Source organism: Drosophila albomicans, chromosome 2R (genome assembly GCF_009650485.2).
Source record: "Drosophila albomicans strain 15112-1751.03 chromosome 2R, ASM965048v2, whole genome shotgun sequence".
Lineage (NCBI taxonomy): Eukaryota > Metazoa > Arthropoda > Insecta > Diptera > Drosophilidae > Drosophila > Drosophila albomicans.
The window spans coordinates 2,041,457-2,056,355 of NC_047631.2; the positions used below are offsets into that span (position 1 = coordinate 2,041,457).

General features: G+C 40.4%; 2 protein-coding genes and 1 pseudogene across 7 annotated transcripts; 2 read left to right on the forward strand and 1 right to left on the reverse strand.

Moving 5' to 3' along the window:
* Nucleotides 1–556: 556 nt before the first annotated feature.
* LOC117574298 (alkaline phosphatase-like) lies at nt 557–3,257 on the forward strand (annotated as a pseudogene).
* A 1,545-nt stretch (nt 3,258–4,802) lies between these two features.
* Nucleotides 4,803–14,452, forward strand: LOC117574296 (atlastin). Of its 4 annotated transcripts, none has more exons than XM_034258099.2 (5): nt 4,803–4,915; nt 11,753–12,071; nt 12,141–13,354; nt 13,423–13,489; nt 13,545–14,452. In XM_034258099.2, the coding sequence occupies exons 2-5, from the start codon at nt 11,844–11,846 to the stop codon at nt 13,677–13,679; spliced, it is 1,644 nt and encodes a 547-aa protein (XP_034113990.1). In that variant the 5' UTR covers nt 4,803–4,915; nt 11,753–11,843; the 3' UTR covers nt 13,680–14,452. The 4 variants fall into 4 exon arrangements, with proteins under 4 accessions (XP_034113990.1, XP_034113992.1, XP_034113991.1 ...); XM_034258101.2 differs by having other exon boundaries at nt 4,810–4,915; nt 11,756–12,071; XM_034258100.2 differs by lacking the exon at nt 4,803–4,915 and adding an exon at nt 10,081–10,235.
* Nucleotides 6,067–9,672, reverse strand: LOC117574294 (putative inactive tyrosine-protein kinase Wsck). Of its 3 annotated transcripts, none has more exons than XM_034258095.2 (2): nt 8,049–9,672; nt 6,067–7,563 (listed from the first exon to the last, which is right to left on the reverse strand). In XM_034258095.2, the coding sequence occupies exons 1-2, from the start codon at nt 9,195–9,197 to the stop codon at nt 6,259–6,261; spliced, it is 2,454 nt and encodes an 817-aa protein (XP_034113986.1). In that variant the 5' UTR covers nt 9,198–9,672; the 3' UTR covers nt 6,067–6,258. The 3 variants fall into 3 exon arrangements, with proteins under 3 accessions (XP_034113986.1, XP_051864077.1, XP_034113987.1); XM_052008117.1 differs by having other exon boundaries at nt 8,033–8,053; XM_034258096.2 differs by lacking the exon at nt 8,049–9,672 and adding an exon at nt 7,632–7,997.
* Nucleotides 14,453–14,899: the final 447 nt, after the last annotated feature.

The following is a 14,899-nucleotide window of genomic DNA, read 5'->3' on the forward strand; positions in this document are numbered from 1 at the left end:
ACAGTTGAGTACACTCGACAATAGCTTTCGTACGTGTTTTATTGTAGAGAAATAAATATAAGTTGTTTAACCGGTATAATTGCATATAAAGTGGTATACGGTTATAGCGACCTTCAAGGGACCGTCGATTTTATGTCGTTATACCCGGAAGACGCACTAACCGAAAGAAGCAAAACAAATTTTTGTTTTTTTTTTTATGGTTGCCATGTTCGTAATAGGTTTTTAAGTTAAAAGAAATCAATTTTTTAATCAAAACAAAAAAAATGTATAAATTTAATTCAATAGCATGGTTTTTCCATAATAAATCGTATACCTGCATGTTCCTTAGCATAAGCTTAGGCGACATCTAAATCTAACAGAGAGTACTGAGAATGTAAGAACCTTCGTGTCGCTGCTAGGCACCCAAGAAAAAGTGCTGATCACTAATAAATGCATACATTTCTAACAGCGACGTTTGATACTTCAATTTTTTGTTTTTTTCGTCGCAATATCCGATTGAATTCTGAAAAATTTCGTCGGTATTAACGGTACTAAGCGGAGGCCCTTTCATGTAAGTTTGTATGGGGACCAACCAACCCATCGAGTTTTCGTCGCAATAACCGGACGGACACTATAAGCGGAGTCCATTTGCATCATACATACATTTTGTGTTGGCATAAGCGTTACTGGGATTAGCGGAAGCATCATACAACGAAGTATACAGCGAATTCCCTTTACGTTTCAAAATCGGGCACGACTATAAATACCGCAGGTCTCGTGCGGCTAGTTATCAGTCGAGAGCGGAACGTGCTCAGTACACAGTACAGTACGTAGTTAGTACAGTGGATAGCGGATACGAAGGAAGAACATAGGCACGAGAAATGATCTTGCAATTTTTCGTAATAAGCGGGCTTATAGCGTTGACTAAAGGATTCGGTAAGTAATAAGTCAGAGTGCCTAATACGTACATACTTATAAGTTCAGTTAAGCAAATTAACACAACTGTACCCTCTTGTACCTTATGAATCTTCTCAGTGCTGCCCACACGAGATTCGGAACTACGCATGCATCCGGATTTTGCCACGGTTTATACCCGCTTAAAGCGTTCCATGCCGCTGATCTCCTTTAATCCACAGAAAGCGGAAGAACAATACGCTGAGTACTGGCGGGGACTTGCCCAACAGACATTGGATCAACAACTGGAGAGCAAGATGCGTCTAAATACCCAACTAGCCCACAACATAATGCTTTTCATGGGCGACGGCATGTCCATACCGACAATCACAGCCGGACGCGTGTATTTGGGGGGCGAGGAGAAACAATTTGCATTTGAACAATTCCCATACGTGGGACTCAGTAAGACGTATTGTGCCAATATGCAAGTCGCTGATTCAGCATGCACTGCTACCGCTTATCTGGGTGGCGTCAAGGCGAACTATGGAACGATCGGTGTGACGGCTGCGGTCCAGTTGAAGGATTGCCAGGCGCAGGCGCAGAGTGCCAATCATGTTGCATCGATAGCTGACTGGGCTCAAAGACAGGGCATGGCAACGGGATTAATAACGACGACATCGGTGACACACGCTTCTCCAGCAGGCGTCTATGCTCACATTGCCAATCGCAACTGGGAGAGCGATGCTGATGTTTTAGGAGACAATGCCGATCCCACCATCTGTCCAGACATTGCTTCGCAATTAATTTTCGGAGATGTGGGCAAAAATTTAAATGTTATCCTTGGCGGCGGCCGCCAGAACTTTTTACCGGCAAGCGCACGGGATGTCAGCGGAGGTCCAGGGAGCTGCCTTGATGGACGTAATCTCATCGAGGAGTGGCAACGTCAACATACAAACAGTGCCCGCTATGTGCAAACACGACGCGAGCTATTGGAACTGTCGAACCAGACGTCGCGTGTGCTTGGCCTGTTTGCGCCCTATCATATGGCATACCATCTGGATGCGGATGCCGAGCAGCAGCCAACGTTGGAGGAGATGGTGCAGGTGGCGCTAGGCATATTAGAACGCCAGAGTGCGGGGCGTGGTTACTTCCTTTTTGTCGAGGGTGGACGCATCGATCACGGACATCATGATACGTTGGCTCTCCGAGCCATCGATGAGACGGCCGAGTTTGACAAGTCCGTGCGCTGGGCACGCCAGCACAGCAGCGTAGATGATACCTTGATCGTAGTCACATCGGATCATTCTCACACCATGTCAGTGGCGGGCTATTCCAGTCGCAAGAACGACATCTTTGGCATCAACGACGGCCAATTAGCTGCGGATGATTTACCCTATGCGACGCTTAGCTATGCCAATGGACCTGGTTACAACAGCAATTACCTCAAAGAGAGCGGTGTCATAAAGCGTAAAAAACCTGCGATCGATCAACATGAAAAACAAAGACTTCAAGTTTCCAACTGCCGTGCCCCTCGAATCGGAGACCCATGGTGGAGATGATGTTGCCGTATTTGCCAGTGGCCCCTACTCTCAACTTTTTACTGGCGTCTACGAACAGAACTTTATTCCACACGCTATGGGCTACGCCTCTTGCTTGAGTAAAAATCGCAGTATATGTTTGGATACAAAGATTTACAGAATTGAAGGATTTCGACCTTATTAAAGGTCAAGTTGTCAGTTATTATCGCTATCACACTATTGCAAAGATGTATTTTAATAGTCCTTGGTAATATTAAGTCGAAATTAGACTGATTTTGGAATATCTAATCTCTAGGCCTAAAATACTAATACAAAATTAACCACCTTAAAGAAATCCTGGAGTTAACACTGAATTACTTTCCAATTAACTTTAATATCCGCTACTCAAATCGAACTAAGGTTGTGAGCTTCATTTAGAATGGGGTTTATAGTTTTATGGTGGATTTTGCCACGTCACAGACTATAGATATTGATTGCGTAAGATTTTGTATGGTGTTACAACATGTCACAGACAGAAGGAGGCAATTTAAAGTGTGCATGCTGACTGAGCTCCATCATAGAAATTTCCGTTCAGTAGAACCTTTCGCCGCATTATTTCTTAAGCGACAGTGTGTAAGAGGAAAGGCTAATGAAGCAGCACCATTGACCAATGGTCAATGACCATGCGGCAATGATTCTGAAAAGTGGTCGTATTTTGGCTAATATTTTGAAAAAGAGTATACATAAATATCAGATGATTATTCTATTTGCCAATGTTTCAAATTTCTTTGCACTTAAAAAAAAAAACAAGTAAGAAAGTTACAGTCGAGTGTGCTCGACTGTGAGATACCCGCTACCCATTTTGAATAAAAGCAAAATATTGCGATATTTTTTAAAATATACCACAATATAAATATACTAAAATTATACAAAACGGTATATTTGTTATAACGATATAGTACCACATTCAAAATATACCATAGACGGTACAATATACCAGATTGTCGGCCAAAGCAACAAAGGCCTCTAGTAAGTAGGCGTTTTTGCCCATACAAAAGTATTTCTTTAATAACTTCCACAATTTTTATCTGATCGCAATCAAATTTTCAGAAATCGTAAATAATATAGTTATTATTGTCTATACCAGTTGTAGCTTGAAAATTACGCTGGCTATTCGATTTTTCTTGATTTGCGGAAGTGGACGGGGGCGTGGCAAAGATTTGAAACAAACTTGATCTGCGTGCAAAAATAGCAAATGCTGTCGAAAAAAATTATAGCTTTATGTCTTATAGTCTCTGAGATCTAGGTGTTCATACGGACAGACACACAGACATACAGACGGACATGGCTAGATCGTCTCGGCTGTTGATGCTGATCATGAATATACCATATACATATACTTTACTTCTTCTACCTGTTACATACATTTTCTGCCGGCACAAAGTTATCCTTTTACCCTATGGGTAGCGGGTATAAAAATTAAATTAAAAATAAAAGAATATAGACAAAGGCATAACAAAATATTTAAAGAAGACGATCAATTTGATGAATAATAATAAAATTTATACATATATACTTATACTTTTTGAATGCCCCACTTACGCATAATTTATTAAATTGCTAATTTTCGATTAATTTGTTTATATTGCTCCTAATATTCTTCTTCTTCCTGTATGAAGCTCATTGATGCAGTTCTATGATGCATGTGTTTACAACAAAACTGCATCACACAAAGAGGCAAAGAAAAGAGGGTTTACTGAAAGGCGAGCACTTCCGACAGGAATGTTGTTATTAAATTTTACAAATTTTAGAGTGACCGATTTTGGCTACCTTTATGACCCGAAATTTGATAGGGAAATTGTAAAAAACAAAAATGCATGGACACATTATTCAACCAATTGCCTATTAAATAAATGCTATTAAATAAAATAAAAAAAAAATGACATCACATTAACTGCCTATTTTTATGACGTCAATATCCCAAGCACATAATATTCCAATTTTTTTTTATTTTAAATTTTATACATAATATTGCGACTCCCCAATATTAATCAATGCTATTTTTCTTTACGAAAAAATGCTTAAATGCTTTCTTATTAATTTTTTTTTAAATTATCGATCGTGATTCTTTTTTTCATTTTACCGATATGAGTGCGGAATAATAGGTTGTCTATTTTTTCGCATGTGGAACTGCTGATTTCGCGCATCTGGGAACAGCGTTTTATACGAAGATCTATTCCATAAATAAATTTTAAGCAAAAAGGCATATGTACTTTTTTTTAATAAAATACTGAAAGTGTTATTTTCGGTAATTTTCTAGTTTCAATATGCTATCACTTGCCAATCTCCAATTCACCTATAATCGAATTGAAACAAATCGATGTTTACTTAAGTTTTCAAAACATCGATGCATCAAAAGTATTATCGATGATTCTCCACCTCTAGCAACAAAAGTAAATTTAAGAAAGAAAGTACCAAAGCAAGCGGTAGTGGCAAGTTTGCTATTGGACAAATTGTTTATTAAAGTGAGTAATGTTTAGATTCTTTGTGAGTGATTATTAACAATATATAGTGTTCGCAATGACTTTTGAAGCAAACAATAATGTGTGTGAGCTGACCACTTTTGTAACTTACGTACCTCAATACGAATTCCTATGTATACGGAATAAAAACAAAACTTATTTTATTGCGTTTTCGCCATATGTGTTTTGGATGTAAATTGTTTGTTAAATTAAAATCACAAAGCATTCGACGAGTCGGATGGTGCAATCAAAAAAATTACAGCTGAGATCTGCTTCTTTTTGTTTTACCTCTCTTTTCTTATTCATGTTCACGAGCTTCGGTTGCCTCATCTTGGATAGGCGGGCAATTCGTAGCGTCATTTCAGATTTAGATTTGATTTATTATTAATATGTATTGCCATACATGTATATGCAATGTACGATAATTTCAATTATTATTGCTCTTAGTGCCATACTCGATTGTACTCGATTCGCTGCGTTTCGCATTTGGTAACGTCATTCACCTTGACTCCGAGTGCAAAAGTTGCCTTTTGTTTATGTACATAAATATATGTACGTATAGAAATATACATATGTATGTGTGTATATTCCACTGCTGCTTATAAACTTTGGTCATATCAGACATGTGTTTTACCTTTGTTAGTTTTTGTTTCCATTTCCAATTCGATGGCTTATCAGCTGTTCACACTTCTTGTAGCTACTTGCGACTATCAGTGTGTTTCCAATTGGAATACTCAACGGAGCTCTGCAGGCACACGTGGGCGTGTGTGCGTGTCGCCACCTACTTGCACATTACTATTTATCTGAATAAACGTCTTAGAAATATGCATATGACTAATGCATTCTTTCTATTTGTCCTGTTGCCCATCGCAAATTTAATTCATTCATTAAATACAGATGTAAGCAATTATTATGTAGTTGACCTCCAATGCTAGACAACCTTTATTCGGATTAATCGCCAATGATTCATTAAATTTTTATATTATTAGTTTAAGCAACGCTCTCTTAGCACATGCTCTCTTTGTAGGCTTCTAAAAGAGAGTTAATATTTTATTGCAATCTTACTCTTATTTGGGCTTGCTTTTTCTCGCTCTTCATTGATTTTGATATAAAATTCATTAAAAAATGAAATATATCAAGACAAAACAAAATCATTTAAAGCTTTCATTTATCGTTTTTATATTTTGGTCGCCATTTATGGATTGCAAATAGTTCATAATAAATACACAAGAAGCACAATTTAAACAATAATCGATAAATTACATCAAGCACATTCCCTTCAAAACTGATAATATGTTGTCCAGCCGAGTCTCCTCGTCTCTATTCAAATACAAAGTGCATTTCCACTAAATCTGCGTCTCAAGCATTGGCAGATAAAGCGGCAATGTGTCCAAAGTGTCCGAAGATAACCGATCAAAACAGAGCGCATGACGAGCCGAAGTCATCAGCTGCCGCACACCGAAAGACACATCCTCAAATCCAATGCGCTCGCTCGGCTCCAGCTGCCAGCAGTTGAGCAGCAGCTGGTAAAGATCAGCATAGACGTAAACGGGCTGAGCCGGGCGCACTCCGGCCCGGATGGCGTCGAGGAGTTGCTGACTATTGGGAATGTTAGCGTAAGGCGTGCCACCTAAAGCACAGCACTCCCAGGCGACGCAGGCGAAAGACCACACATCCGACTTGACCGTGGCATGGCTCTGTCCATGACGAAGCACTTCCGGCGCAAGCCAGCGACATGGATCCAACTGCTGGCCATTCCCATTCACATAGTGTGGAGGTCCAAAGTAGCTCAGCTTCAGTTTGCAATCATCATTGACATATACGCTGTAGCCGGAGAGCTGGCGGTGGATCACCTGGCAGCTGCCCAAGTACGATAAGGCACTAGACAATTCATACATCCACTGCAGGACCAGTTGCTCTGTGAGTGAGGTCAGATGGGGGGCAGGCGCAGCCTGTCGACTTTCGATGAGGCGTCGCTTAAGACTCACGCGGTGCAGCTCGAAGATAAAATAGAACCAATCTGCACTTGAAGAGATGCCATAGAAATCTTGAAGCAACTCGTTACGTTGCTGCTTCAGCTTCTTCAGCTGGCGTAGTTCTCGCAGCAGATGCGCCTGTGTCTGAGAATCGTTCAGATCATCCATTGATAGCACATGGAGTGCACACTCTTTGGCCACAGTTTCAGTCGAAGTGAGCCTGCCACTGATGATCTCACCGTAGCGTCCAGACCCAATGACATCGTTGACGTTGAGTCTCAGAGCATTCCGTGGCTGCCGTTCAAGGCCATCGACCAATTGCTGTAGCTGTTGCTTAAAGCTTTCCAACGACGCGGGCAACACATCGTCCTCCATTAGATAACCGTTATTCTCCCGCTCGATAATGGGTGTCTGTTGTGTAGTCATCTCGTGAGCATTACGTCGTCTAGAGCTTATTAATCCTTGGCCGTGACACGTTTTGTATCTTAAGTAGAAATACGTGATAAGGCTTAGAATCAAACAGCTGCCAAAGATGATACATGTGACAGCCAAGGCGACAACCGAAGATTGCCCCTTTTCGAATGTGGCATAACTAAAGTCGTCCAAAGAACTGGCGTGCTGTTCATGTGTGCTTCGTGTATAAAGTATTTTTGTGCTGTTCTGCAGTGTGCTCACCTTGAAAAAAAAGATGTTAGTGGAAAGTTATTTAATTATTCAATTTATTATATTGAATTGCACTTCACCTGGCAAATTGATTTTGATTTCTGATTTTTTTGAGACATATCTAAGGAAGTCTGGAAGTGTTTTCTTATCTTGAATCGAAAATCAACAGTTTTAACTGCAGATTCATGATTTAGTCTGTGGTATCAAGTTAAACTGCACATTTCATATTTCTAAACCGATTTACGTCTAAGAAATTCGCCATTTTCTTGTAGTAACAATTTATGACAAATTGGTAAATTTCTTATTTCTACAATATTCCGATTATCGTTATACATTATGATCGCACTCTTTAAATAACTGACCATTGTCTACAAATGAGTTAATATAAGATTACTATTTTAAGGATCGCATGATTTTTACACATCTGCTATTCTCAATGTAACTAATTAAGTAGGCTGTTACCAGGGGATACGACACTCACAAACATATGTACATACCACGCCCAAGCTGATGTGCACATGAGGCTCCCGTTCCATTGCTGTGTCCTTGGCGAGTTGGTCCAGCGGCACATTGCGATATCGACCGTAACGTTTACCATCTCCAATGACAAAATGCCTGGTGCGATTATCTTCAGGACGATCGTAGTCCAGCTCGGCGGCTATGTAATATGGCACGCCATTCTGTTGTGCCTCTTGCCAGCTACCAAGTAGCTGTGTATCGAAGGGTTGGCTAAGGGCGTCATCCACAAACTCCACAATGAAGAGCAGCTTGGATACGGGCCCGTTGTTATTTTGCACAGGGGTCAGTTCCACAGTGATGGTGCTCGGAGTGCGTGCTAGAACTTTGGGCTGCTTGGGAGCTGGGCTGGGCAGACCGACCTTGGTTCTGGCCAAGAGTGTGGCATGACCGCATTCTTGCTCCTGCTGTTGCCTTGGTACCGCACATAAGGCCAGCACGCTAACGTTGTAGAGCGTGGATGGTTGAAGATCGGTCAATTCGAGTCCCGTTTCACTGCTCTGCACAATGAACTCTGGTTGCTGGAACGGCGGTAGAATTGAATACGTCTCTAAAACATGGCACTTGACACGAAAGTTCAGGATTTGCTGCTGCGACATAAGAGGATCCTCTGCGCCGCCAGCTTGTAGCACTTTTCTTGCATCGTATGCATCCCACGCCAGACTCAAACTGTTCTCCGTGCTGTTGACCACACGCAAATGATGTGGCGCCGGTTGCCGCAGCACCGTGGTCGAGTAGTACGAATGGACTCCAACGCCGCCACAGTACTGCGCCTTATTGGCCATGCATCTAGTGTGACACAGCTGGTCATCCTGCTTCTCACGCGCCTCTAGCTGATTGGCACAAAAACACTTCTCGGCCGCGAGGACGGCGTACCTGTGATCCTGATGCTCGCAGATCTCGATGCACGTTTGAGGTGTCTTCGCGTACACCGACTCCTTCAGCAGGTCCGTTCTCGCCGTGTAACAGCCCACATAGTAGTAAACTGGTTCCTTCGACGCCAGAATTTCCAATTGTTGTTGAATGGATAAGGGAACACAACAGCAGCATAGCAGCAAAGCCATTGCCACGATACATGCGGATGCTTGGCGTCTATACCAGCTGACAATTGGGCGGTGTCCATCCTGCATGTTACGCTGATGCTTGATGTATAAGCTCTGGGTTGGCTTGGGTGTCGTGCCCCGAGCAAGTGCGAGTTGTTCTGATTAAGCTAATTAAACACGATTTGCTGTTGGATTGGTCTGGTCTAATTTAAGCAATTTAAACTCTTATTTGGTTTATCGCTAATAATGTTTTGCCTCTTGCGCGCTACTTTTTTTTTCTTGCATTGTAAGCGCTGCTCAGAACAATACTGATGTTTGTTTCTCTGCTACCTCGATTTGCTTTGACCATTCTCACGTTCTCTCAGTCTCTCAGCAATCATTCCAGTTCCAGTCAACACCAGCACTGGCGTCATTCACAAACCAAAACTGTTGCTGCTTCACCTTTTTTTTGTTTTTATTGTTTACATCGTGAACTTAATAAAGTTCGTTTGCGTCAAAAGAGCACGACTAGTATTGTTCAATTGTGTTCGTAGATCAAACTGGTTCTTGTAGATACGTATAGGTGTCTCCCTCTGACACATGTTAAAAAATCAACTTTGACGGCTCGTAAAACACATTGTTTGTACGGCATTGCCAATAGAGTTGAAAATTTTAAATTTCTCTAAATGATGTGAAACACATCTCCTAATTAAATTTTGCACGGTTATGAAACGTGATGTTGTAATTGAACAAATTTAAATTGCACGTGTGTTTAGCTGACTAAAAACATCCAGCGCACACATTAATGAGCCCAAAACAGAACAATGAAGAGAGTGTCAACTGAGAGAACAATATAAAGAGAGTGCAAAATAGAGAATTTGATGATCATTCGCTCATTGCGGTGGTCCGTCCAATACTTCAATACATTCACGCATACATATGTAGACACTTGAACCATAGTCCGCGGGGTTGCTTGCGTGCCCGTGCAGTTCAATTTGGATGACAGTCGCGGCGACTGTGGTTGCGCCGCGTTTATCTTCAAAAATTTAATTCAATAAATTATTACATCGGAACCTAAAGCGAGTATATAGTATATGAGAAAACATACGTGGTGGCACAAACACATTCACCTGCACATAAGGAAATGTAATTATTTTGTTATCAAATGCATGCGTGTATGTTGTATTAGTGTATCTTGTTGTTTGGATTGTTTTTCCAATTAGAATTTAAAGCTGGACAAAGTTGTCAACGTCATCATCAGCAGCAACAATTGCGGCGACTGCTCCGTAAAAGGAGGGTGATAGAGATGAGATAGAGCCAAAGGTAGCACTCGCAATGATAAATGGTATTTTTAATGCGTTTGTTATTATATTTCAATGTGGAATATTGTATTGAAATCCAAATCATTCACGCATACACCTGCTTTTCAGTTTAACGAGAAATATTTCTCTATCTGCATTTGACTTCTGTCGTCTGTGCCTGTCGAGTGTCAAATTAAACTAGCGCATTGTTGAGTTTATTTTTGGCGATCTCTCATAATTGCAGGCTGTCTGCCTTACCACACATTATGGCATGCCATGCTAACGGCTGCCTGCCGCGTTCTCAGAAGCAAACATATTTGATAGAACTGTCGCAATTAAGGATTTCTCGAGTTCACTTGTCGGCTGTTGCATGCAATTTTGGCAATCAAGCACAATACACTTTATATAGGCCTTCAGACAGCATATACAAATTAATTAGTATATTATAATTACATTTTTATACCACCTATATAGGGTATTATAGCTTAGTGCCTCCAGCAAACTTATGTGAAGCATGCACAGCCCGGACGATTTAGCCGTGTCCGACTGAATTGATACTTACAGTAATATCTAAGGTCTTATTTGCTTTAACTGATATATTTTGAAAATAATAAGAATACCACAGATGCGAGAAATTTCATATTAAAAAAGAACATGCTAAATTTTTGCGGTTTCCAGCACACATTTTGAAGCGAATTGATATTGATCGATACTTGAATTATGTGGATATCAAATCAGCATATCAGCATGCAAAAAAAAAATAGTCAACCCATGCCACACTCATATCCGTAAAGTGAAGAGAAGCGTCTAGGCATTTTCTCGTGAATAGAAATAACATTAATTAATATTGTGGTATTAAAATCAAAATAATATAGCATCTAAGTACAATAATATGAATTGAATGAATGTGATTTCATCTGTTTATTTATATATTTTTTTAATTGCATTTATTTAATAGACAAATGGCCATAAATTTTTTTTTTTTTACCATTTCCGTGCCAATTTTAGGTTCATAAAGGTTGGCAAAAACGGTCACTCTAAAATTTGTGGAAATATATATTTTTCCGTACGTTCAAAATTTTGCTTATCTGGGAACAGCGCTTTAACTGAAAATGGGTCTTTAATTTCTTGAAAATTTGCATTTCTGCATATATTTTTTTTGTTTTTATTTATTTATTTTTTTTATGGAATTTAAAATCTTTTAATATTTATTCCGTTCAATGACAATTTCAAAAATATGGGAAAAAACTAACGTCCACCTACTTCAATAATTCTAAGCTATTACTGATTATTTTCCATCTCTGAAATGTTTGTATAAGTAACATTTCCAACATATTTCAAATTTGTTTGGTTCTTTTGCAGCAGTTAAAAACAACTTAAACATTTAACGCCGACTTCAATTCAACAGGAGATTTGATACGATTTGATACTTACACGCACACAACGAACACACATGGAGAGGACAGCGACACCGACATCAAGAACAATGGGCGGCTCAGCCGTACAGGTAATCAATGCATCTGAGGAGCATACATTTGTGCTCAACGAAGATGCCCTAAGTGAGGTACTGATGCGGGACGAGGTGAAGGATCGATATGTCTGCGTTGTCTCCGTAGCGGGTGCGTTTCGCAAAGGGAAGAGCTTTCTGCTCGACTTCTTTCTACGTTACATGTACTCGAAGGTACAGTAAATAATATATAGACTCTATTATCGTAATATATTCACATTTAATACAATTGTTGCTTTGCAGTATGTGCGGCATGATGTAGCGGACTGGCTTGGCGATGAATCGGAGCCACTCTCTGGGTTTTCATGGCGCGGTGGCTCCGAGCGTGATACTACGGGCATTTTAATGTGGTCTGACATATTCCTGCACGATTATCCCAATGGTGACAAGATCGCTATCATACTGCTGGATACACAGGGTGCCTTTGATAGCCAGAGCACGGTTCGCGATTGTGCCACGGTATTTGCACTGAGCACGATGCTGTCCTCGGTGCAAATCTACAATCTGTCGCAGAACATACAAGAGGATGATCTGCAGCATCTGCAACTTTTTACTGAATACGGCCGCCTGGCGCTCGCCGACACTGGCAAGAAGCCATTCCAGCGACTGCAGTTTCTGGTGCGCGATTGGAGTTTTCCATACGAAGCGGAGTATGGCGCTTTCGGAGGCGATAAGATACTCAAACGTCGATTAGAGGTGTCGGACAAACAGCATCCAGAATTGCAATCACTGCGTCGTCACATTTCATCGTGCTTCACGGAAGTGGCGTGCTTCTTGATGCCACATCCAGGTCTCAATGTTGCCACAAACCCACAGTTTGATGGACAGCTAAGAGATATTACGCCCGAATTTAAGAACAGCCTACGCACATTGGTACCCATGTTATTGGCGCCGGACAATTTGGTCTACAAAGAGATCAGTGGGCAACGAGTGAGAGCGCGTGATCTCATTCAGTACTTCCAGTCGTATATGAACATATACAAAGGTAATGAATTGCCGGAGCCAAAGAGCATGCTGGTAGCCACTGCCGAGGCCAATCATTTAACTGCAGTTGCAGCCGCCAAAGAGTTGTACAATCAACTCATGGAGGAAGTCTGCGGCGGCACTCGACCGTACTTAAGTACCGCACATCTGGAGACGGAGCATTTGCGCGTTAAGGACAAGGCACTGTTTCAATTTGCTGCGAAACGCAAAATGGGTGGTGAAGAATTCACGGAGAAATTCCGTCAGCAACTGGACACTGATCTTGAGGAGGTCTTCGTCAACTATCGAGCCCACAATGAAAGTAAAAATATTTTCAAGGCAGCGCGCACCCCGGCCGTCTACTTTGCGTGTGCTGTCATCATGTATATAATCAGTGGCATATTCGGACTGGTGGGACTTTACACGTTTGCCAATTTCTGCAACCTGGTCATGGGTGTAGCCCTGTTAACCCTTGCTCTCTGGGCTTACATTAGGTGGGTATATCGACGCAAGTCAAATCCAATCTCAGCTTGAATTTAACAGCCTCCTATTCCATCAATAGGTACAGCGGAGAGCTCAGCGACTTTGGAGGCAAACTGGATGAGTTCGCAACACTAATGTGGGAAAATGTAAGCAATTTAATTATGCACATTAGCCCCTAATCTTAGTATTACATATTTTCAGTTCATGCGACCTATCTATCAGGGTTGTATGGAAAAGGGAATACAGCATGTGGCCACGCATGCGGCGGAGGCTGCTGTTGGTGGCGGCAGCACTACACGCTCTTCGGCGCTAAATGGAAAGACGAAGCGTTCATGAGAATACGCCAAATTAGCACAATCTAAAACGCAGCCGTCTCCCGCTACAAAACAGCAACAACAAACACCTAATAATAACAATAATAACAATGTCTCTTATAAATTAAACAAGTACACTATAAACAACAATAGCAACAGTACGAATAGCAGCAACATTAGCAGAGTCGAAGAGGTATTCAACAATATTTGGGGCAAATTGACCAGGTCCAAAAACGAAACTATAGCCAACTGTTCGGTCTCAAACTCGTTAAACTTAGAACCCAGCTCTTCATCCGCGACCATTACAAATAGTCGTAAAAAGCGAAAATCAAAGCGGAATTAATTATGAGTAATTAAATAATTCGGTATAACTTTTTCATTTTTTCATAGTGATTGTATAAATTTTAATTCGAAAATCGCTCCGAGAGGATTATTGTTGTTTATATTACCCCGATGCACTAGTTTAGCTTGTGGCTGAATATATAAAATCAATCTATATACATATTTAATAATTATCATATAAACAATAATATTCATACTTATTTGGTAAGTGGCTTGTATTTGTTGAAAATTCGATTTTAATTTTTTTAATCTATGCGTATGTACCTAATGTAAGAAGTTAACTTGAAACTTGAAATGTAACGCTGTAATATAATGAAACTGCTTGCAAATTTAAACTGGTTTAATTTCCACAATATTTTATGTTTTTTTATCCAAATATGTGAGCAATTCTTGCCCCTTACGCCTTTTGATATGTATAATAAAATGCACATTGTTGCTGTCTCGTTAAATGTACACATTCAACACTTTGGTTGTTTTTAGATTTATATTGTTTATTTGAGCATAAGCAAAGTGCGTTGCCAATATCACCACATAGTAACAATGCTGGTAATGTATAGCTCATAAGTTTACAAATGTCGGGATTAAATTTGGAGCAAATGAAAAATTGTATAATGATGAACTCTTCTAGCAATATATATATAAAAAAAAAAAATTAAAATAAAACATTTATTTTTGTTGTCGCACACAGCCCTTATCGTCCTTACAGCAGCCATTTTCGGATTTGTTGCCGACGCAACCTGAATTCTTGCAACTGTTTCCACTCGATGACGTGGCCCCGATAGAAGTATTGCAGCCGCATTTGCCAGGCAATTTGCACTTGCAATTATCGCAACACTTCTCAGCAGTGCACTTGCACTCTGCATGATGAGAATTTGTTTACTATCATTGATAGATCTTTTA